Consider the following 24,823-nt stretch of genomic DNA (forward strand, 5'->3'; position numbering starts at 1 on the left):
CACTGGGCTACCTATTCCAGCATCTCACCACCCTCACAGTAAGGAATTTCTTTCTAATACCTAGTCTAAATCTATCCTCTTCCAGATTAAAGCCATTTCTCCTCAGCCTGCCACTACCTGCTCTTACAAAAGTCCCTCCCCAGCTTTCTTTGTAGGCCGCCTTTTGAGTACTGGAAGGCCACTATAAGGTCTCCTTGGAGGCTTCTCTCCTTCTAACTGAAGAGTCCCAGCTCTATCAGCCTGTCCTCATAGGAGAGATGCTCTACCCTTCTGATCATCTTTATGGCCCTCCTCTAAAGGACCCATTCCAACAACTCAGTGTTCTTCTCCTGTAGGGAGCCCAATACAACTGGACATGATACTCCAGGTGGGGTCTCATGAGAGCAGAGTAGAGGGGCAGAATCACCTCCCTTGACCTGCTGGTCATACTTCTCTAGATGCAACCCAGGATACTGCTGGCCTTCTGGTCTGCAAGCACACATTGCCAGCTCACGGTGAGTCTTTCTTCAAACAAACACTCCCAAGTCCCTCACTGGAGATCAGCCAGTGCAAGGGGAAATGAGTTCATGTCATTGATAATTGATGAAATGATGAAATGAATTTTTGTCGATGTGTAATTGATGAAGAATTATGGTCATCTCAGCAGTAAGACCAGAGGTCATAAAGCAGATCAGAAGCAGTGAGTGTGCACATAGTATTTTCCTTCTGGAATAGGCAGACCTTGGCCACGCTCACCCCGCTGCTTAGAGTTGTGTTTCTGGCAACATGATCAGAAAATACTACCCTGTTAAATAGTGGTAAGAGTAAAGTATTACCCAAACAAGGTACATTTGCATGTAATTATGTTACTAAGTACAACTGTCCAAATTTCTGCTCTACTGAGTTATTTTCTTCATAGTGTGTGGTATAGTGCTATGTTTTGGCTTTTAGGGGAAAAACAATATTGGTGTCAGATCCATGTTTCACTTGATGCTGACCAGTGCTGCTCATAGCCAAGGACTGAATGGCTTCTTTTACTGTCCTGCCAGTGAGTTGCTGGGGCTGCATGGGGACCTGCAAGGGGACAGAACCAGGGCAGCTGACCCAAAACAGTCAAAGGGCCATAACGTGTCAGCTGAAAAAAAATGTATAAAACTGAGGGGAGTAGTCTGGGGGCACTGCTGCCGCTAGGTGACTGACTGGGCATCAGTTGCTTTTTGCATCACTTGTTTAGTAAATACATACATACACACACACACAGATATGTGTGCCTCCGGCGGCGCAGTGGTATAAGTTGCTGCTTGCAACACCAGAGGCCCGGGGTTCGAATCCCCCCTGTGGCGTAAGTGGCAGAAATGCTGCTGTGCTACACAGAGGGCTCGAATCCCGGGAGTTGGACTCGATGATCTCTAAGGTCCCTTCCAACTCACACGATACTGTGATACTGTGATACTGTGATATATATATGTATATATATATGAAGAGCACCAGTCCCAAGACTGACCCTTGAGGGACATCACTTGTGACCAGCCACCACCCTGACCTAGAAACATTAATCACAACCGTTTGGCTGCATCCAGCCAACCAATTCTTAAACCATCGCATGGTCCACCCTTCAAATGCCCAGGTTTATACCAAATGGCAACCGACAAGCAATCTTGAGACCAGGAGACCTGGGGGAAGCTTGTGGCTTTAGGAGTGGCTGGACTATTTAAAAGGACTCGAGCGCATCTTCCTAGCAGCAGGAGTTGATTGTCCACATTGCATCGGGCTGATTTACTATTTGAGCAATGGCTATTATTCCCTCAGAGATCCCTAATACCCAGTTGCAGTGGTCTAAGTTAATCACAAGTAGAAAATTTACAGGGGTCAGGAGGAGGACAGCCTTGTTCAGAGAGTTGTTCAGATGACAAGGTATGATGGGAAAGATGTGAACAGTTTGGTAACTACTTGAAAGAAGATGTGCAATATGTAGGCAATTATCTGGGGTCTGGAAGATAAATCTAGTCCTTTTATCATCTGCAAATGCACACATTTGTTCTTGAAGCCAAATGAAACTTTTATTTCCAAATGGTTCAGAAGCTTTGGCTGTCCCATTACTTCATGTGCAGAAGTGATTAGCTGAGCCCAAAGGCCCACTTTCAACCTCCCTCTGTAACCCTTGGGGAGATTAAGCCCACTCCCACATGGATCCCGCTTATTCTGTGTTGGTGCCCAGTTGGTTGCCTTGGCAGCGCCATGGTTACACAGTGCCCATTGGTGATGTCACTTGTTCTGAAGGAGACCAGCCACAGTTGGGATGTAGACATCAGTCTAGCAGCTCCTCCCCTGTGAGCTCCTTCTCTCCACAGCAGCAAGATGTCTGGGCTAGAAGAATCTTTCCGTAAATTTGCAGTATATGGTGACACAGCTTCCAGTGGCAACAACATGACAGGGAAAAACTTCTCCAAGATGTGCAAAGAGTGTGGAGTGATGGATGGAAAAGCTGTGACCAGCACTGACATTGACATTGTATTCAACAAAGTCAAGTAAGTGAGGCAGTGAGGTGCTGTGAGCGAGGGAGATGGTATGGAGCAGCCAGGCACTCACTCACGGGGCAGCCATGGGGTCTTTAATTCCCACTGCCACCCAGCTTGCCTCCTGGTAACTTTTTTAATAACCTTCCTCTTCTTTTGTCTGGCCATAGGGCAAAGGGTGCCCGCACCATCAATTTTGCTGAGTTCCAGGAGGCCATGAAGGAGATCTGTGTTAAGCGTTTCAAGGGCAAATCACCTGAGGAAGCCCTGCAAGCTGTGTATGGCCTCATTGAGGGGAAGGAGCCAGGGAACGTGGGCACCACCGTGAGTAGAAGTTTCTTTGTCCACTGTGCACCTGGAGTTGCCACAGGCCTCTACATCCCAAGGGTTATAATTGTGCCCAGGGGCAAGTCTGAGTCTACTCCTAATTCTGCTCTCCCTTCTTGCAGAAAGCCACCAAGGTAGGGGCAGTCGACAGGCTGACAGACACCAGCAAATACACCGGCAGTCACAAAGAGCGCTTTGATGAGAGTGGCAAAGGGAAAGGACTCGCCGGCCGTGAGGACCTGACAGACAACAGTGGCTACGTTGGTGCCTACAAGGGGGCTGGCACTTACGATAAGACACACTAGGACTGATGCTACTCAGGGAAACAAGGATCCTCTTCTTCTAATACGCGGGAGGAGAAGCAAATAAAATCTCATGCAACTGACCTTCTGTGTATACTGCCAATCTGTAATATGATGGGATGGGATGGGAATGGCTGGGAATGTTTCAGCTTGGTATTTCTTGTACCTCCTCCCCATACAGAATGCTTTCATGTGTTGTGGAAAATTATTAGCATCAACATAGATGCTCATACAGTAAGCGTACACAAAGGCTGTAGCTTTTCAGATGGACTTCTGTGTTGGAGTTGAAGAACGACCAAGACTTTTGCATGCAGAAGGATGTTATTAGAACAGCATGAAAACATCCCCACTTGTTTCAACAAGCCAAAACAAAACACTTATTTCTAGACAATTGCATCAAATCAAGTTTCATGTAATTGTAGTTTTGCCTGTGAAGGAAGCTAATAAATTGTAGCCAAAACAGAACAGGAAAGCACACTAGGAGCAAAATTAGTTCCTAAATATAGTTTCAGTGGAATCAGCAGATGTTGAATACAATTCACATTCTCATATTGACAATATGAAAATTACATTTTTTAAGAATATTACTTATCACTTTTATTAAAGCAATTATTGCATGCCATATTTCCTAACAAGTTAGCTAAGATCTTGCAACAGCATTAGTCTTAAAGGGTTGGGGTATTTTTGAGGTCTTGCAATACCTTCAGCAAAGTGGCACATCTGTTCAGCACTCAAACATTTGCATGTGATACCATGTGCCATAGTCCACTCTCACTGATGATAAGAAATGTAATAGGAAAGCAGAATGCCAAAACCCCTTTCCTTCTGCTCTGCGAGGATTTATCATGCAGCTAGAAACTACTAGCTAGAGGCATCTCACTTTCAGAAAATATTTCCTTTTTTTTTTTTTTCCTCAAACATATAAGTATTGTTTGGATTGTAATAGAGAGCAGAAAAGTTTCTGAATCTTGAGAACAGCTTTTCTGTATTGTGAGAACAGCCTTTTGTGTTACTTGAGCAGATACAAACGGAAGGATGGAAGTTTGTGTAAATGTAAGCTCAAGAACAGAGTGTGGAGGAGACTGCAGACGTCTTGTCAAGTGAAGTAAATAAAGTAAAAAATATGTCCTGTTGTTGAAGCTAAGATGGCAAAACAGATGCCTTAGCTCAACATAACAACAGTGGGAAATGGTTTGGGCTACTCCCCTTAAAAGGTTGGAAATTTACAGCAAGAATGCATCCCACAACCACCAGAGATGTTATTTCTGCCCATGTCCTTGGAATGTAATGAATATGTATACTCTATGCCTTTAAATGGTTAGTCACTGCTTCTCTCTGTGTGCATGTCTGGTGAGAGAATCCCCCCATGCACAAAATAAAAGAAAGAAAAGAAAAAAAGAACAGTTGTTGGTACTGACAAGAATAACTATCTGAAGAATTTTGTTGTAATACACTGACTTCTATCCAAGAGCAACATGTATTCATCCTAGTCAAATTATGTTGGGTGAGAATGGTTATTCTTTCAATATTCCATTAAAAAATAACAAATTTAACATAAAGCTCCTGTTCCCAAAATGAAGTTACATGCTCCTATCAGAATGCATTGACTAGGCTGTAGCACTTTCCTGTGTTACTGATGTCTTTAAAAGGCTTTTTCCTTTTGTCGTTGTTGTTATTGTTGTGACTTCATATTCTTGAAATAACCAGAACCAATTGTGGGAAAAAATACTCTCAAATTTTCATGAAAAAGGCTTATTTTTGTTGTCTACAACTACTCAATCTGAAGCAACAAACTTCTTTGTAGAGTTCAAGAACATGAGAATACATCTAGACCATCAGATGATTTCACACTGATTTTACAGTGCAAAGAGAACAGCAAAGGAATAAGGCACGTGAAAACCAAGAGTCCTTGTGTAAGGGTAGTGTTTGAAGTGCAAAACTTCATTAAGCTTTCCAGCTGAAACCAGTCCCAGCTAACACTTATCCAAAGGGCAACCAAGCAGAGAAAGAACTGTGACTTGTGCTTCCTGAGACAGATGGCTTAGCCTTCTATTTATATGGTTTATGTACTACAGTAATATTTTCAGACGGATAATGTCAGATCAGGGTACTGGTGTTGCGGGCTTCAGTCCTTATCCATTGCCATCCACCTTGTCAGCACTGGAAGACACTAACACAGCCATGTGGAGGGTCTGGCACAGATGAGACAGTATGTCCAATTGCAGCAACAGGGAAATGCCACCCACTGTAACATGTTTCCTAGTCATCTCTGGGATGTCTTGCTATAGCATACAGTTCCTGGAAAGCCACAGTTACAGACTGAATGCAAGTCAAAGAAGTCATCAACTCTGTGTGTGTTCAGCCTACAGAACAAGAGGCAGGTAGTTTCCTTGACAGCAAACAAATTCATTGTTTGTAATTATCATTTTTTTAACTAAATGCATATGCTCGTTAAGGTCAGTCAATCACCATAGGTGTAAGGAAGTCTTTAGATCACCGGAGGCCCTAGCAAAGTGGAGAAAAATTGTTTTGAATGTTAGCTTTCAAGTAAAGAACAGGGCCTTCTGTTCACATGAGATAGGTTGAGGAAAATAAGTAAAGTCACTTCACTACAAGATGACACAGGTTTTCGACTTAGAAAGATCAGAGAAAGAGACTGCATGGGATTTACCCAGGCTGAAAATGTTCAGCACAAGCTTATTTACAAAACTACACAGTGTTTATTAAACTTGTTCTATTTTACTGCCTTGAACAAAAGTTTGATCTATGTATCAAAAAGAGGTTTTCTAGTTGTTTGTGAATGTGCCTGACAAATTAGAAAAATGCACAAAAGCTCGAGATACTGAAAACAAACCCCACAAAACCATTTTTACACAGAACAGCAGCATGTTTGGTCTCTTAAGCTCTGTTTAATTACTGAAAAGTTATTTCAATTTTATTTTATTTTATTTTTTCCAATGCAGGGTTCTTGTTCCTTTGGCTGTTCTGTAAAGCTTTTCTTTCAAGCCTAGGTATCAACACATTCCTCTGTTCTCTCCTTTTTCTCCACACATCTGCCTCAGACGTTGTATTTGTTCAGCAAGACAGCTAAAGTCACCGCCTTTCGGACTTGCACTATGCATTACACTTCCACAGCTGACTCTTGTTTTAAAGAAAACTTTATTCTTTAACTACCCAGAGACCAAAAAAGAGACAATTTGACTGCAGAAACACATGATCTCAAATTAGACTCAGAGGGCTTGTAGAATGGGTACAGTTCCATATGTGAATTCTGATCTACCTTCATCTTCTCTCTTTTGGGGTTTTCTTGGTCTAGATATAATACGAGCAGCTCATCTTGATAGATTTAGAATGTTTCATTCAGTAACTGGAATTTCATAGAATTACAGAACAACAGAATCACGAGGTTGGACTGGTCTTACAAAATCATCTAATCCAACTGTCCCCCTATCAGTATTACTACCCACTAAGCTACCAAACCATATCTCAGAGCACCTTAACCAGATACCTCTTGAATACCACCAGGGAGAGTGACTCCACCACCTCCCTGGGCAGGCCACTCCAGTGCATGACCACTCTCTGGGAGAAGAAGTTTTTCCTTGGGTCCGATAGAGATCTCCCCTGGCACAACTTGTGGTCATTTCCTCAAGTCCTGTTTGATGCCTGGGGGAACAGGCTGACCCCCTCCTCATCACAGGCTCCCTTCAGGAATTTGTAAAGAGTGATGAGGCTCTTGTGCCTTTAAGATTTCTGTCTTGAGGAGTGTCCAAGCTTCCCTTTACCCTTCAGGAGCAGCTACCAAGAGACCCCTGTGATCAATGTCCTGAACAGGTCAAAGTCTACCCTCTGGAAACTAGCTTTACTGCTAAAGCAGTCTTTATTCAAACAGTTTCTCTGAGCACAGCATTGAAAGGGAAGTCTTATGCTATACACAGTTTTATATGAAAAGGGAGGTTTATGTGATTATGGAAATAGTTCATAAAATCTAGCAGACAAGGAGTAATTTAGAATTCATTTATTCATAACAGCAGAAGTTAATATTCTTCTTGCCTACAAAAGAGTTTCAGACACTAATCTTTTATCCTGGATTTCTGCTATTTATCAGGGCAAATTTGGTTTTCTTCAGTTTTACATATGTACAAATGCCCTAACTTTTTTTTTCTTTCTTCATCTTCTTTTTTCTTTTTCTTTTTTTTTTTTTTTTTTTTTTTTAATTTTAACTTTTTGTCTCTTCAAAATGCTGTTTCTCCTTAAATAAATAATGCTGATTCAGTGAAGATGGTATCAATGCTGTCCTCCAGATTTATTTAAGCGTTTGCACAGAACACTTCATTTTGCTCTCTGTTCTGCAGCTAAGCATTTTACAGAATAGATCACCTCCTTACAACTGAAGATTTTAGCAGCTTAGTATTTCCCTTCATAAACTGGGAATTCTTTTTAATGGTTCATCTGCTTCGGGAACAGGAGAATATTGTTTGTGCATGTCTTTTTCTGTATGTTGTTCAAATTATTTTAACAAGGTACTGCTTTTTCCCTTTTTACTTTTCTTTCTTTCTTTCTCCCTTTCCTTCTTTCTCCCTTTCTCCCTTTCTCTCTCCCTTTCTCCATTTCTCTCTCTCTCTCTCTCTCTCTCTTTCTTTCTTTCTTTCTTTCTTCTTCTGGTGATTTTCCTCTGTTTCTATAGCAGTGGTCAATCTAAGATGCTTCATGTCACCCTAAATGTAATTTTTAGCTGAGCTCATAACAGTCTGGCAGCAGCCTCAAATAGTTAACTAGTTACTTGGGACCAAATTCTACACTCCCATAGCCTGACTTTGTCAAAACCCCTCTAACTGAAAGCAGAAAAAAACTGGCACGTAACCATAAGAGAACTGAAGAGCAAAAACTGTAGGGACAATGGTTCAGATTAATCTCTGCGTTTTCTTCAATGGAGCACTATCTGAAACACATTAAAATAATTTTACCATGTGATATGTCATTTATGTGCTGTCATTCTAGAGAGAGGCTCTAAAACGTCCTGTCCTCTAGGTTAAATTAATTTAACAATAGCAAACTGGCAGATCACAGGAGTTGCCTGCTTTTAGTGGTTTATGTAGTGAGAGTCTGCAACTTTGGTGCTAGGCCCAATGCTTTTCCATAACTTTTTATCTATGAGCTGAAAATACAGCTAATATTGCTATTAATGAAATTTCTAGATAACAAAAGGAGCAGAGAAAAACAAAAGTTCAGAAGAACTGAAACCTGGCCATTTGCCTTTTTGTTAGTGAGATGTATTGGTTAGAGAGCCATCTCTGGCCATATACGCATGACATTTTTTATTGCTTCCCCTCAGGAACTGGAACACAAGATTAGAAATAAACATATTTCTCTTAAGTATATTACTACATAGAAACTACTGCATGCAAATATAGTATTATTAAATACTACATGTGTTAAAATATAGCAGGCTCTGTCCACAAAGCACGTGACTGGTGAGGGCTTTATCCTACAGGTTAGGCAGGGTTGGATGAGACCACCTGCTCAGCCCAGACAAGCCCACCTGTGTTTGCCTCACCTTTCAAGGCAGTCTCTCCAGTTTTGGAAACATATCTGGTTTGAGCTGTTTTTGTTTAGAGTTTTGTTGAGCTTATGGCTGGAGAGCATTGCCTCAGTAACTTTAAGGAAGTGACCTTTTGGTCACCATTGTCACCCAGAAACTGGGGGCAACAGGAACAAAAAAGCAGCCGTGATCAGAGCGGATTTGAAGTGGTTTTGAATTACAGACAAAAAAAAATGGTGAATTCTTGGCATTCCTGACCTTGAAATTTATGGGTCTTCGGCTACTCACTCTGTCAGAGTATTGCCTTCTTTCTGAAGGTATCAGCTTTATCTAATCACCTTAAACAAGCTACACATTTCTCAGTTAAAATAAATAAATAAATCACATACTGCAATTAAAAGGGAAAAAAACATTTCAATTCCAAATATCTGCTTTGCTATATGAAAGATGAGCCTTGCCAAACTGTATGAAAAAACTCTGCCCACAAACATGCACATCAATCCCACACCTCCTCATCACTGTGATTCATCTCCCACGTCATTTATTCTGCACTTTCCTTATATAGGCAGCAACACTGGCCCCAAAACCTGTAGCCTTCAATAAGGAAAGATAAAACAATTAACTGACATGAATAACATTTGCCTAAGATGGCTACAAACTCTCAGGAAGGATAGGCAAGGACGGAAGGGTGGCAGTGTGGCTCTCTGTGCACTATAAGAGTGCTTTGAAGTTACTGAGCTTGTGGTGGGGGATGTTAAGGTTGAATCCCTATGGGTTAAGATCAGGGGAAGGGCTGACAAGGCCGACATCCTGGTGGGCATTTGCTACAGACCGCCAAAGCAGGATGAAGAGACAGATGAGGTGTTCTATGAGCAGCCAGAGGAAGCTGCACAATCACCAGCCCTTGTCTTCATGGGGGATTTCAACTTCCCCAACATATGCTGGGAATACAACTATGGGAAACTGTTGATCACAGCCTAAACTTCTAATTAGCCATCTGAGACAAGCAATGAGTCAGCTGCAGGAGCACAGGTGAAGGTAATTCAGCTGTGCTCCCAGAAGGGGTGGAGCTTGGCTCCACCTCTCCCAGATCTCATTTAAATGCTGACCACCACTAAGGCCAGATCTCTTTCTGGAGACTGCTCCTGTGTGGAGCTTCGCAGTAAGCCTCAACATTGGTGAGTATCTATCCTTACAGTGTGCCTCAACATTGGTGAGTATTTGTTTTATCTTCTCTACTAAATAACCTCTGGTTATCCATCAAATTTACAATTATACAATTACAACTGCACAACAACACAGTGCAGAAGAAGCAGTCTAGGAGGTTTCTTGAGTGTATTGGAGATGATTTTCTGATGCAGCTGGTGAAAGAGCCTACAAGAGGAGCTGCCCCGCTAGACCTGCTGTTCACAAACAGAAAAGGTCTTGTGGGAGTTATGGAGGTCAGGGGCCATCTTGGACAGAGTGACCACAAAATGGTAAAGTTCTTCAATTTTTGGTGAAGCCAGGTGGGGGAGTAGAAAAGCTGCTACCCTGGACTTCTGGAGGGCAGACTTTGAATTGTTCAGAAGACTAGTACAGGGAGTCCCCTGGGGTTCAGTCTTAGAGAGTAAAGGGGTCCAAGAGAGCTGGTTGCTCTTCAGGAAGGAAGTCTTAAAGGTGTAGGAGCAGGCTGTCCCCTTGAGTTACAAAACGAGCCAGCAGGGGAGAAGACTTGTGTGGATGAATAGGAAGATATTCTTGAGGCTCCAGGAGAAAAAGAGAATCTACCTCCTGTGGAAGGAGGAATGGGCAACTCAGAAAGAGTACAGAGAACTCGTTAAGATGTGTAGAGAGAAAATCAGAAAGGCAAAAGCCCAGATTGAAGTCAGCCTGGCCACTGGGGTGAAAAGGGACAAGAAACTCTTACAAATATATCAGTAGTAAGGGAGGACTATGGAGAATCTCCATTCTTTACTGGATGACACTGGGAATGTGACGACTGAGGATAAGGAAAAGGCAGAGGCTCTGAATGCCTTCTTTACATCTGTCTTTGAAGATCAGATCAGATACCATAGAATCATAGAATAGAATCACAGAATCACAAGGTTGGAAAGGACCTACAAGATCATCTAGTCCAACCATCTTCCCAATACTGTAGCTACAACAAACCACTTAACCATCTCTCATACCTCCTCATCCAAGATGCCTCTTGAACACTGTCAGGGATGGTGACTCCACCACCTCCCTGGGCAGCCCTTCCAGTGCCTGACCACTTTCTGAGAGGAAAAAGTTCTTATGTATAATCTAAACCTCCCCTGGTAAAACTTGTAGCTATTTCCTCAGGTCCTATTTGTTGCCTGGGGGGAGAGGCCAAGCCCCTCTTCCTCACAACCTCCCTTCAGGAAGTTTCAGAGTGCAATGAGAACTCCCCTGAGCCTCCTCTTCTCCAGGCTGAACAATCCCAGCTCCCTCAGCTGCTACTCATCAGATTTGTGCTCCAGACCCCTCACCAGTTTTGTTGTCCTTCCCTGGACACGTTCCAGGGTGTCAGTGTCTTTCTTGTAGTGAAGAAGCCAAAACTGAACACAATACTTGAGATGCAGACTCACGAGTGCTGAGTACAGGGGGATGATTACCTCTCTGCTTCTACTGGTCACACTATTTCTTATACCAGCCAGGATGCCATTAGTCCTCTTGACTACTTGGGCACACTGTAGGCTCGTGTTCAGCCAAGCTTTGACCAACACTCCCAGATCCCTTTCCTCTTCACAGTCCTCCAGCCACTCTGCCCCAAGCCTATAGCGCTGCATGGGGTTGTTGTGGCCAAAGTGCAGGACCCGGTAGCCCAGCCTCAGCCCATTGATCCAACCTATCCAGATCCCTCTGAAGGGCCTCCCTACCCTCAGGCAGATCAACACCACCTCCCAACTTGGTGTCATCTGCAAGCTTACTGAGAGTACACCCAATTCCCTCGTCTAGGTCATCAATGAAGGTATTAAACAAGATGGGCCCTAGTACTGAATATACTGCCACAAGTCCATGGGGCTGCATGAGATTCACCTGAGAGTGCTGAGGGAACTGGCAGAGGAGATAGCTGAGCTGTTTTCCATCATCTATCAGGGCAGGTTATGGAGCAGAGTGTCTTGAGGGAGATCACACAGCATGTGCGGGACAACCAGGGGATCAGGCCTTGCCAGCAGGGGTTCATGAAGGGCGGGTCCTGCTTGACCAACCTGAACTCCTTCTATGATCTAGTGACCCATCTGATGGACAAGTGAAAGGCTGTTGATACAGTCTACCTACACTTCAGCAAAGCCTTTGACACTGTGTCCCCCAGTATTCTCCTGCAGAAGCTGTCACTTGGATAAGTATACCCTTGGCTAGGTAAGGAACTGGCTGGGGGGCCAGGCTCAGAGAGTGGTGGTGAATGGAGCTCAATCCAGCTGGAACAAGTGGTGTTCCCCAGGAGTCAGTGCTGGGGCCTGCCCTCTTCAATATCTTTATTGATGACCTGGATGAGGGCATTGAGTGCACCCTCAGTAAGTTTGTAGATGACACCAAGTTGGCTGAAAGTGTTGACTGGCCTGGGGGCAGCAAGGCTGTACAGAGGGATCTGGCCAGGCTGGAGAGCTGGGCTGAAGCCAGTGGGATGAGGTTCAACAAGACCAAATGTCATGTTCTGCACTTCGGCCACAAGAAGCCCAGGCAGCACTACAGGCTTGGGGCAGAGTGGCTGGGAGACTGCGTAGAGGAAATGGACCTGGGGGTATTGATTGATGCTCGGCTAAACATGAACCACCAACATTCCCGGGTGGCCAAGAAGACCAACGGCATCCTAGCTTGCATCAGAAACAGGGTTGCCAGCAGGAACAGGCAATTATCTGGGGTCTGGAAGATAAATCTAGTCCTTTTATCATCTGCAAATGCACACATTTATTCTTGAAGCCAAATGAAACTTTTATTTCCAAATGGTTCAGAAGCTTTGGCTGTCCCATTACTTCATGTGCAAAAGTGATCAGTTGAGCCCAAAGGCCCACTTTCACCTCCTTTGCATTCCTTGGAGAGATTAAACCCACTCCCACATGGATCCTGCCTGTTCTGTGTTGGTGCCCAGTTGGTTGCCTTGGCAGCACCAAGGCAACACAATGCCCATTGGTGATGTCACTTGTTCTGAAGGAGACCAGCCACAGTTGGGACGTAGACATCAGTCCAGCAGCTCCTCCCCTGTGAGCTCCTTCTCTCCACAGCAGCAAGATGTCTGGGCTGGAAGAATCTTTCCGTAAATTTGCAGTATATGGTGACACAGCTTCCAGGGGTAACAAAATGACAGGGAAAAACTTCTCCAAGATGTGCAAAGAGTGTGGAGTGATGGATGGAAAAGCTGTGACCAGCACTGACATTGACATTGTATTCAACAAAGTCAAGTAAGTGAGGCAGTGAGGTGCTGTGAGCGAGGGAGATGGTATGGAGCAGCCAGGCACTCACTCACGGGGCAGCCATGGGGTCTTTAATTCCCACTGCCACCCAGCTTGCCTCCTGGTAACTTTTTTAATAACCTTCCTCTTCTTTTGTCTGGCCATAGGGTGAGGGGCTCCCGCACCATCAGTTTTCTTGAGTTCCAGCTGGCCATGAAGGAGATCTGTGTTAAGCGTTTCAAGGGCAAAACACCAGAGGAAGCCCTGCAGGCTGTGTATGGCCTCATTGAGGGGAAGAAGCCAAGCAACGCGGGCACCACAGTGAGTAGAAGTTTCTTTGTCCACTGTGCACCTGGAGTTGCCACAGGCCTCTACATCCCAAGGGTTATAATTATGCCCAGGGGCAAGTCTGAGTCTGCTCCTAATTCTGCTCTCCCTTCTTGCAGAAAGTTGCCAAGGTAGGTGTGGTCGACAGGCTGACAGACACCAGCAAATACACCGGCAGTCACAAAGAGCGCTTTGATGAGAGTGGCAAAGGGAAAGGACTCGCCGGTCGTGAGGACCTGACAGACAACAGTGGCTACGTTGGTGCCTACAAGGGGTCTGGCACTTACGATAAGACACACTAGGACTGATGCTACTCAAGGAAACAAGGATCCTCTTCTTCCAATACGCGGGAGGAGAAGCGAATAAAATCTCATACAACTGACCTTCTGTGTATACTGCCAATCTGTAATATGATAGGATGAGAATGGCTGGGGTACACACAGGATGATCAGCAGTGCCTGACCACAGCCCAAAGACCACTCTTACTGTGCATACAATTTTATATAGGCCATCCCCTGGAGAGGGTAGGAGTCCCAGTAATGCTGCTTTTGCCACTCAGTGTCCTTGTCCTGTAGGGGGCCCAATACAACTGGACATGATACTCCAAGTGCCTCTGGATGGCATCCTCTTTCCTTTAGGGTGTCAACTGAAACAGCTTGTTTTTTTCTGCAAACTTGCTGAGGGTGCACTCAGTCCTCTATGTCTATGAGCCCTACAAGGATGTTAAATAACACCAACCTCAACAATGATCCCCAAGGAACACCACTCATCACTCATATCCACTTGGACACTGAGCTGTTAACTCAGCTCAGTGTAACCATCCAGCCAATTCCTTGTCCAACAAGAGGTCCATCCATCAAATCCATTCTTTTCCAATTTGGTGAATAGAACTTCATGAGGGACACTGTCAAATGCTTTGCAATGGTCTAGGTAGATGATGACATTTGCTCTTCCTTTATCCACTGATAACGTGGATAATATCATAAAAGACTACCAAGTTTGTCAGGCATGATTTGCCCTTACTCAAACCAAGCTGGTTACCACCAATCACTTTGTCTTTATTTTCCATATGCCTTAGTATGTGATTAGGACTACCTAAGGACCAGAGAAGTAGTTAAATATCCCTGGTTTCAGGCTCAGTATATGAACTAACATGTTCTTCATTGGCCAAACATTTATGTACACCATATTTTCCTCACAAGAAGACAATCACCTATGCAGAACAGCTGGTAAAAATATTCTGATTATAAGGATTTGACTCCATAAATGGGAAGTACAGAGACATTTCCTCTCATTTGTAATTCAAGAGCAAAACAAATGAATCTGAAATAATTTGGTGATCACATTCAGGAACTGCACTAATAAAAACGAGTCCATTAATTCCCATGCTTGTAAACAAAACTGTAGGTATGAACTGGAGATTGCCCGCAACACTAAATCCAACAAACTTCTAAATGGATTCTGTCTCAGAAGGCTTCTACTGCTTGAAATAAGTAATAATGTCTTATATATCATTAGAGCTAGTTTAGTTAACTAATAGTTACATAATTGTGGAATGATATTCCTTATTGTTGCAGTTCAATTAAACAGCTTAACAATGGCTTTTTCATTAATATTTTGGTTTAAACTGTAATTAGATGTTTCAAATGTACCTTTTCATAGTTCCTACCAGTACTTGAGAGATCTTGAACAACAGGGGAGGTGCCTGAAGACTGGAGGACAGCAACTGGAAGTCAGCAACTGGAAGTCACTCCAGTCTCCAAGAAGGGCAAGAAGGAAGACCTGGGTAATTATAGGCCGGTCAGCCTCACCTCTGTCCCTGGAAATGTGATGGAACAGCTTGTGCTGGATGCCATCTCCAGATAACTGGGAGAAAAGAGGGTTATCAGGAGTACTCAGCATGGGTTCACCAAGGGGAGGTCATGCTTGACTAACCTTGTGGCCTTCTATGATGTTGTCACGTCCTGGGTGGGTGGGAGGAGAGCAGTAGATGTAGTCTACCTTGATTTCAGAAAGGCATTTGATACTGTCTCCCATGACATCCTTATAACAAAGCTGAGAAGTGTGGGATAGATGAGTGGACGGTGAAGTGGATAGAGAATTGGCTGACTGGCAGAGTGCAGAGGGTCGTCGGTGGTGGTGCAGAATCTGGCTGGAGACCTGTAACCAGTGGTGTCCCCCTGGGGTCTGTGCTAGGTCCGGTCTTGTTCAACATCCTCATCAACGACCTTGATGAGGGGATAGTGACCACCCTCACCAAGTTTGCTGATGATACGAAGTTGGGAGGATTGGCTGACACACCTGAAGGCTGTGCTGCCATTCAGCGAGACCTGGACAGGCTGGAGAGCTGAGCAGTAAGAAACCGGATGAGTCTCAACAAAAGCAAGTGTAGATTCTTACATCTAGGGAGGAAGAATTGCATGCACCAGTACAGGCTGGGGGAAGACCTGCTGGAGAGAAGCTCCGCAGAGAGGGACCTGGGCGTCCTGGTGGACGACAGGTTGGCCATGAGCCAGCAGTGTGCCCATGTAGCCAAAAAGGCCAATGGCATTCTGGGGTGCATTAAAAAGAGCATGTCCAGCAGGTCAAGGGAGGTGATCCTCCCTCTCTACTCTGCCCTGGTGAGGCCTCATCTGGAATACTGTGTCCAGTTCTGGGCTCCCCAGTACAAAAAAGATAGGGACCTCTTGGGAAGAGTCCAGCGGAGGGCCACAAAGATGGTGAAGGGCCTGGAGCATCTCCCCTGTGAAGAAAGGCTAAACCAACTGGGTCTGTTTAGCCTTGAGAAAAGACGATTGAGAGGGGATCTAATCCAGGTTTATAAATATCTGAGGTGTGGGGGCCATAGTGGCAAGGCCAGTCTCTTTTCAGTGGTATGTGGAGACAGGACAAGGGGAAATGGACATAAGCTGGAGCATAGGAAGTTCTGCACGAATGTGTGCAAGAACTTCTTTACAGTGAGGGTGACGGAGCACTGGAACAGGCTGCCCAGGGGGGTTGTGGAGTCTCTTTCTCTGGAGATATTCAAGTCCTGCTTGGACGTCTACCCGTGCGACCTGGTGTAGGGAACCTGCTTTGGCAGGGGGGTTGGACTCGATGATCTCTGGAGGTCCCTTCCAACCCCTACAATTCTGTGATTCTGTGATCACAGGAATAGTCTAGCACTCCGAAAACTCAAATAGCATTCTCAACCTTAGCCCCACCAATTATGTATTCATAATTTAGAAGAAACAACTTGTTTCTGCTCAAACAAGTTGTTTGAGCAGAAATGCCAGAATTTCTCTCTTGCAGTCAAGAGCAGCTGCCTATAAATGGAGGAAGGAGGTGCTTACCTTTGCATCTACGGTGGACTAAGTAATAGTACAAAAATCCCTGCCTTTTTTTGAACTGTTGTTTCAATTCAGAGTCCTTTCTGCCCTGTGCTTTAACAGCAGCAAGCTTAATTGTGCAGGTCTTTCTGAGAAAGGGAGCTTTGCCTTAATACAACCAAATTATAGACTAGGGAATTGCTTTCTACTTTCTTACCAGAACAGAAAATGAGCAAAACACCTATGGATTTGCTCTTACAGTTAAAACAGAAAGAGGGAAGAGTCTGCCAGAGAAACCCAATAAAAATGGTACATACTATGCGACATCTTATGGTGTGCACACTGGTAAACTGTGAAGCAAGGTGTAACTTAGGATGAGAGGTAATGGCTTTGAGTTGTACTGGGAGAGTTTCAAGTTGGATATTATAAATAATTTCTTCTCAGAGGTAGTGGTAAAGCACTGGAATAGACTGCTCAGGGAGGTGGTAAAGTCACTGTCCCTGGAGGTGCTCAAGAAATGTGTGGATGTAGCACTGAGGGATGTGCTTAGTGGACATGGTGGGGATGGACTGATGGCTGGAATACACGATCTTCTTACAGGTATCTTCCAGCCTTAAAGATTCTATGATTCTATGATTTTATTCTCATTTCATGTCCTCATACTAGACCTTTACACTGGTTAAAATTCTCAGATGCACAAGATAACCTTATCTTGCTACTTTCCTTAAATAACAACTGGCTATACAGATGTAGCAGTCCTGTGCTAACACATCAATACCCACAATAAGAAGAAAGTACAGGAGGCAGTATTTGCACTCACATGAAGATACTTTTGTAGTAGAAGGAATACCACTTTCTATTTATGGATAAGGCCACAGTGGGATAACCCCTAAGAACCCCCTAGTTGAAAGAGATCCACTTACTATTTATTTTAAAATATGAATGAAAAGACTCAAATTACTTCAAATCTCATTTTTGTTGTAATCATTTTCATTTCATGATAGAGATTATATTTATGAAGTTAATCTGTACAAAGTCATTTCTTTTCATGTTAATAATTCTGATTTGCAATAACCCAAACGTAAATACAGAACCACAAAAGTCATCTTCTTTTGCTGAACCAAACTGTGCAGCAAAATGCAGAATGAAGCCAAGTCATCAATGAACTTTGGCTAAAACTTAATAGTAGCCACTAGGTGGCACAAGTTCACTTACAGTCTCAGAAAATTTAATGAGTAAAGAAACTGGAAAATAAATAAATAAATATAATAATAATAATAATAATAATAATAATAATAATAAAATTGTTCAGTGCTAAAAATGCATCCAAATAACCAGACTGTGAAATAAATATTTAAAAAAAAAAAAAAAATCACACAAAACTAACCTGCTCTTCAAATATGAAAAATATATATATATATAACATTGTAAATTTTATATTTTACTGACTGAAAGGATTTGATGCAAGAAAAGCATAAAAATCAAAACCAAAAAGTAATCAGGTGTAAAGGTTTAAAGTCAACTTTATGTTTGCCTATTTTTCTGAACAAAGCCAAATCACAAGTCTCTTGTCTAATATACCACAGAATCACAGAATCATAGAATGGCCGGGTTGAAAAGGACCACAATGATCATCTAGTTTCAACCCCCCTGCTAAGTGCAGGGTCACCAGCTACTAGATTGGAGCCACATCAAGCCTGGCCTTGAATGTCTCCAGGGATGGAGCATCTACAACCTCCTTGGGCAACCCGTGCCGGTGCATCACCACTCCCTTTGTGAAAAACTGCCTCCTAATATCTAACCTAATCTCCACCGTCTTAGTTTAAAACAATCCCCATGTCTTATCACCTCGCTCATAAACAGCTGTTTCCCCTCCTGTTTAGATGCTCCCTTCAAGTACTGGAAGGCCACAATTAGGTCTTCCCAGAGCGTCCCCTTCTCTGAGCTAAACAAGCCCAGTTCCCTCAGTCTTTCCTCACATGAGAGGTGCTCCAGCCCTCTGATCGTCTCAGTGGCCTGCTCCAAGAGCTCCATGTCCTTACTGGACTGGGGGCCCCAGGCCTGGAAACAGTACTCCCAGATGGGGCCTCACAGGAGACGAACAGAGGGGGACTATCACCTCCCTCTCCCTGCTGGCCAGCCCTTTTTTAACGCAGCCCAAAACACAGATGGCCACCTGGGCTGCGAGTGCACTCTGCTGGTTCATGTCCAGCTTCTCAGCCAGCAGGACCCCCAAGTCCTTCTCCACAGAGCTGCTCTCGTGGAGCACTTCACCCAGTTCCGACAAGAACCTGGGACTGACCCGACCCAAGTGCAGCACCTTCCACTTGGCCTTGTTGAACCTCGTTAGGTTTACATGGGCCCACTTCTCCAGCCTGTCCAAGTCTCTCTGGATGGCTTCCCTTCCTTCCAATATGATAGTATGGCAATTTTTTTCACATAGCTTTAGAACATGTCTGTATGTCATGTATTTAATTATAATACCAGCTTCAAGCAGGTAAGGCTGCACTGGGGAAGGAAACTGAAGTAAAAAAAGTGAAGAAAAGCGACCAAAAAATGCTCTTTTTAGAGTTTTTTTGGAGCTAGCAGCAGTGCTCTGCCTGGACTAGCAGTTGGCAGCTTGTGGGAGGGCTCCTGACTCAGCAGGGGCGGAGCTAACACTGCCTGCTCTTTATCTCTGGTAATTAACCTTGACCCATTTGCTGTGTGCATAAAGGGAGGCCTGGGAACAAGTTCCCACCCACACAACACAAGGCAGAAGGTGTGGAAAGCCTATCTGAGCACCTAGTGTGGAAGTAATCAGTGTCTGAGGGCTGCCTGCTCTGCCCTCTCAGTAAGCAGCAGTGGGAGTGAAGGCTGTGTCTTGTGTCAGCACAGGTGGGTGCTCTTGTCTTTCCCAGGTAACTCGCACTTCTGTTGACAGGCCCTGACACCGATACTTAAAACATGGTCCTCACCAGTAAACGGGCATCCCATGCAAGGACCGTGGCAACTCAGACAGAGGGTCTGCTCCACAATGTGGCAGTTCAGGTTTCTGTCTGCCAGGAGTGCCTCAGCCTGCTGCTGCCAGGAGAGGATGGGAAGGATGTGACTTGCGTGAGGTGTGAGCAGCTAGATGAGCTGCTCAGCCTTGTGGTGGAGCTTAGGGAGGAGGTAGATAGACTGCGGACCATCAGAGAATGCAAGCGGGAGATTGACTGGTGGAGTGACTCTCTGCGAGAAAGGCGCAGAAATTGCACTTCCCAGACTGAGGGAGTATTGGGAGAAATGGCACCTCCCTCTCACCATAGTCAAGCAGGGAGAGACAGCTTGAGAAGAGAGGAGGAATGGCAGCAGGTATCAGCTCGGCGTCGTAGGCGACCCCCATCCCGACCTACCTCGGTTCCCCTGGTCCCTCTCTGTAACAGGTATGAAGCACTGAAACCAGAGGGAGAGGTGAGTGATGATGATATGGGAGCGCTGCCACCAAGCTTGCCCAAGGTGAGGCAGACGGCTCCACGTTTGAAGACTGCCTCCTCCAAGAAAGAAAGGAGGGTGATAGTTGTGGGTGACTCTCTTCTGAGAGGAACAGAGGGTCCAATATGTCGGCCTGACCCTACCCATAGGGAGGTGTGCTGCCTTCCTGCAGCCTGGGTCAGGGATATTTCTAGAAAACTCCCCAGCCTCCCCTCTGATTATTACCCTTTATTGATAGTTCAGGCTGGCAATGATGGGATTGCTGATAATAGCCTGAGGATTATAAAAAATGATTTTAGGAGGCTGGGGAAGTTAGTTGATGGAGCGGGCATACAAGTAGTGTTTGCCAGTATTCCTTTGGTGGCAGGGACAAACACCGAGATAAGCAGGAAAAGCCACCTTATAAATGCATGGCTAAGGGGCTGGTGCAAACGCAAAAATTTTGGATTCGTTGATTACGGGGCGGTCTACTTGGCACCTGGCCTGAGGTTCACTGATGGGAATTGCTTGTCTCCGAAAGGGAAACGGATACTTGCCCAGGAGCTGGCAGGACTTGTAGAGATGGCTTTAAACTAGATAGGAAGGGGGATGGGGATAAAGCCAGGCCTGCCAGAGATCGGCCTGGGGAAGTGGTATTGGGATTAGGAGAGAGGCGAGGGGCTCAGCTGAGGTGCGTCTACACTAATGCACGCAGCATAGGCAACAAGCAAGAAGAGTTGGAAGCCATTGTGCGGCAGGCAAACTATGACCTAGTTGCCATAACAGAAACGTGGTGGGATTGCTCCCATGACTGGAGTGCTGCAATGGATGGCTACAAACTCTTCAGGAGGGACAGGCAAGGAAGGAGGGGTGGTGGCGTGGCTCTCTATGTCAGGGAATGCTTTCAAGCTCAAGAGCTTGCAATTGGGGACAATGTGGTTGAATCCCTATGGGTTAAGGTCAGAGGAAGGGCTGACAAGGCAGATATCCTGGTGGGCGTCTGTTATAGACCACCAAACCAGGATGAAGAGACAGATGAGGTGTTCTACGAGCAGCTGGCACGAGCTGCACGGTCGTCAGCCCTTGTCCTCATGGGGGACTTCAACTTCCCTGACATATGCTGGGAGTACAGCACAGCACAGAAGAAACAGTCTAGGAGGTTTTTGGAGTGCATAGAGGATGCCTTCCTGATGCAGCTGGTAAGAGAGCCCACGAGAGGAACTGCCCCACTAGACCTGCTGTTCACAAACAGGGATGGTCTGGTAGGAGATGTGGAGGTTGGGGGCTGCCTTGGGCAGAGTGACCATGAAATGATACATTTCTCGATTCATGGTGGAGCTTGGAAAGGGAATAATAAAACTGCTACCTTGGACTTCCGGAGGGCGGACTTTGATTTGTTCAAGAGACTAGTAGGGGGAGTCCCCTGGCATTCAGTCTTAGCGAACAAAGGGGTCCAAGAGAGCTGGTTGCTCTTCAAGAAGGAAGTCCTAAGGGCGCAGGAGCAGGCAGTCCCCCTGAGCTGCAAAATGAGCTGGTGGGGAAGAAGACCGGGGTGGATGAATAGGGAGCTGTTCTTGAGGCTCCGAGAGAAAAAGAGAATCTACCGCCTGTGGAAGGAGGGACGGGCAACTGAGAATGAATTCAAGGAAGTCGTTAGGCTGTGTAGAGGTGAAATCAGAAAGGCAGTGTGACCGGGTGGCCAAGAAGGCCAACGGCATCCTGGCTTGTATCAGGAATGGTGTGGTGAGCAGGACTAAGGAAGTCATCCTGCCCCTGTACTCGGCATTGGTGAGTTCTCACCTCGAGTACTGTGTCCAGTTTTGGGCACCTCAGCATAAGAAAGATATGGAAGTACTGGAGCAGGTCCAGAGAAGGGCAACGGGGCTCGTGAAGGGCTTGGAGAATCAGCCCTACGAGGAGAGGCTAAGGAAGCTGGGGCTGTTTAGTCTGAGGAAGAGGAGGCTGAGGGGAGACCTTATCGCCATCTTCCAGTACCTGAAAGGTTCTTGCAGTGAGAGTGGGGCAGGTCTCTTCTCACTAGTGACAAGTGACAGGACGAGGGGAAATGGCCTTAAGTTGCGCCAGGGCAAGTTCAGGTTGGATATTAGGAAGAACTTCTTTACAGAAAGGGTGGTTAGGTACTGGAATGGGCTCCCCAGGGAGGTGGTTGAATCGCTATCCCTGGATGTGTTTAAGAGCCGTTTGGATGTGGTACTCAGAGATATGATTTAGCAGAGGTTTGTTAGAGATGGGGTACTGGTTCATAGTATCATAGTATCATAGTATCGTGCGAGTTGGAAGGGACCTTAGAGATCATCGAGTCCAACTCCCGGGTTTCGAGCCCTCTGTGTAGCGAAGTGGCACTTCTACCCCTGCGCCACAGGGGGGATTCGAACCCGGGCCCTCCAGTGCCGCAGGCAGCAGCTTAAACCACTGCGCCACTGGGGGCACACCAGTGCCACACTGTTAGGCTGCAGTTGGACTTGATGATCTTCAAGGTCTTTTCCAACCTGGGTAATTCTATGATTCTATGATTCTATAAGAGACGACAGAGCACAGAAAATGAGGCAAAGGTCCCATAAGGCCTTGGAAGATACACAGATGTCAACAGCTACTGGTAGCTTAGAGCAACAGTGAATTGAACTTATAAAGAAAATATATTTTAATCAGGACTATCAAGTACTATATCAGTAAAACAGACTTTCACTATGAACAGCAGTGTATCTCCAAGGCTTTTTGTGCTGATCATTTTTGTTACAGAGCAAGTGGCACTAAATAAACGAGCAAATAAAAAGCAAAATGAGAGACTCACAGATCCACTTCTATGTAGAAAAGGGACATAATAGTTGTCCTTAGCACAAAAATAAAAAAATAAAAAGTAGCATGTTTCACAAGTATACCAACTACTGAACAGCATAATTTTCTGTCCATAGACCATTTTTACCAGTACCAGACTCTGTTTCCCTTGACTCCCTCACATCTTACCAACTTTCCCATTCTCCTTGATCTTGCAACACCTTACACTTGTTTAAGTGTAATTAACTTCACTGCATAACAAGATTTGTGCACAAGTTCTGCAGGAATATATTTTGTGTTTGTTATTAACAAGCCATGTCCCTGAATATCTTCTGTCACAGTTTGGTGAACAAGCCAATTTTATAGGCATTATATTTTCCAACAGAAATGTCACTTCAGTTTTTTTAGGTGACTACTTTGTGAAATATATTTTATCCCTCGCATTTTTTTTGTTTGTTTGTTTGCAGACATGCTGAGAACAGTACTAATTGTACATTTTGGGGCGTGAAAAATTACTTTAAAATAGCCTCTGATTTTCAAAACTTCTTTAGAAATTGGTTTAGTTCTATAAGATTAAGGCTGCAATTGTGCAGGTGATTTGTAAAGAAGTTAACTTACAAAACATTCACAATCTGCTTGTTAGTAGTCAAGACGCATATTTAGTAATAGCAAGCAAAAAGGAAAAAGAAAGAGTGAAATTAGCCAAGTGTAAGTCCTTTTAACTCAGTTGATATCCTAAAAAGACTGTATAGAGCACCTTTTTGCTGCCAGCCTTTGGAAAGGTGTACGATTTGAGTCTTGAGATAATTCCACCTCTTGCCCAACTCTAGAAACCACAATGTCAAAGAGGAACAGTAAATGTGCCAGAAAAGTTACTAAATTACAAAACACATGTAGTATACAAAAACAAAGCACTCCCAACATTTCTCTTATATGTGCCTGGTAAGTGCATCAAACAAATACAGTATATGAAATCTTAGCAATAAAATTGATTTAAACTGTATTTTTCTTAAACCATCTTTGATCCGTACGTATGCCGAAGGACATCTGTTCTGAGAGAAAGCACTCTAGCAGACCTTAGCAGAAGTGAACAAACTGGAAACAGCTGTGATGTTTCACTTTCATCTACCACTGTGCTGGTGCATGTCTGTGTTCCTGTCTGATCTCTTATAGCCACCACATCCTCTGAAAAAATTGTTGCTCCCATGCTGTATTCTGCAGCTGATTATTAAAATGCAGGATCTTGCACTTGTTCCTAATGAACTTACTTCTGTTTTGTTTTGTTGTTGTTTTTTTTTTTTCTTCTTCTTCTTTTTTTCTTTTACAAAACTCCTTAATTTAAGCTTAATGGCAGTAACCTAAGTAAAAAGAAGATGTGCATTTTCTGCTTAAGGGCTTGTAATTTTTCTTTGTTCTTTTCAGGGTACATTTCTGCTTTTACAATCTGAATTAATTATATTTCAGGCCCTGCATATACAAACACCTACATAAGTGCTCATAATTGAGTTACTGGTTTTGCACAAATTTGTTCATGTACGAGAACCTGTCAATATTAATTGCAGTCTCTGAGCTCTATAAATAGTAGTATTAGTTTGATTTTTTTTACTTTGTATATTTATTTCCCATATCTGTTGTGTTTTTTCTTCTATCATGGCAAGTCTTAAGTATAACAACTACTGGTCAATTCTGAAAATACGCATGTGTGACCAAGCACCTTTTTGTCAACTACCTGCCAGAGAAATACACATTCAAGGTTGGAAGTGATCTCATCCAACTGTGACTACTTATAAATAAGGCATGTAGTCTTGACAGATCACCAGGGCCTCTTCTGAGTGGAAAGAAGTAGGCACATATGAGTGCACAGTAATGGATTTTACACTGAAGTGACTGTTAGGCA

The 24,823-nt window shown here is 44.3% G+C and overlaps 2 protein-coding genes and 1 pseudogene across 3 annotated transcripts in view; 2 read left to right on the plus strand and 1 right to left on the minus strand.

Moving 5' to 3' along the window:
• Positions 1–24,823, minus strand: part of SYK (spleen associated tyrosine kinase) — a 62,173-nt gene that overhangs the window by 12,221 nt on the left and 25,129 nt on the right. Inside the window, exon 7 of one of the 2 annotated variants that reach the window (XM_072358848.1) lies at positions 23,684–23,752. The exons of the other annotated variant lie outside the window; for it this stretch is intronic. Within the exon in view, the coding sequence (XP_072214949.1) occupies positions 23,684–23,752 (69 nt within the window). The remainder of the gene's footprint in view (positions 1–23,683; positions 23,753–24,823) is intronic. 2 annotated transcript variants of the gene reach the window in all.
• LOC140263738 (tubulin polymerization-promoting protein family member 2-like) lies at positions 2,235–3,127 on the plus strand. Its single transcript, XM_072358855.1, has 3 exons — positions 2,235–2,507; positions 2,666–2,819; positions 2,945–3,127. Exons 1-3 carry the CDS (start codon positions 2,338–2,340, stop codon positions 3,125–3,127), a joined length of 507 nt encoding a protein of 168 aa, XP_072214956.1. The 5' UTR covers positions 2,235–2,337.
• On the plus strand, positions 12,791–13,739 carry LOC140263734 (tubulin polymerization-promoting protein family member 2-like; annotated as a pseudogene).

This window comes from Excalfactoria chinensis, chromosome Z (genome assembly GCF_039878825.1).
Source record: "Excalfactoria chinensis isolate bCotChi1 chromosome Z, bCotChi1.hap2, whole genome shotgun sequence".
NCBI lineage: Eukaryota > Metazoa > Chordata > Aves > Galliformes > Phasianidae > Excalfactoria > Excalfactoria chinensis.

Bases quoted from the DNA above. Each gene is read 5' to 3' on its own strand.
- LOC140263738 (XM_072358855.1), top strand. From the start codon at position 2,338: ATGTCTGGGCTAGAAGAATCTTTCCGTAAATTTGCAGTATATGGTGAC. The intron at 2,508-2,665 runs GTAAGTGAGGCA...GTCTGGCCATAG, and splicing joins ATTGTATTCAACAAAGTCAA to GGCAAAGGGTGCCCGCACCA. The intron at 2,820-2,944 runs GTGAGTAGAAGT...CCCTTCTTGCAG, and splicing joins CAGGGAACGTGGGCACCACC to AAAGCCACCAAGGTAGGGGC.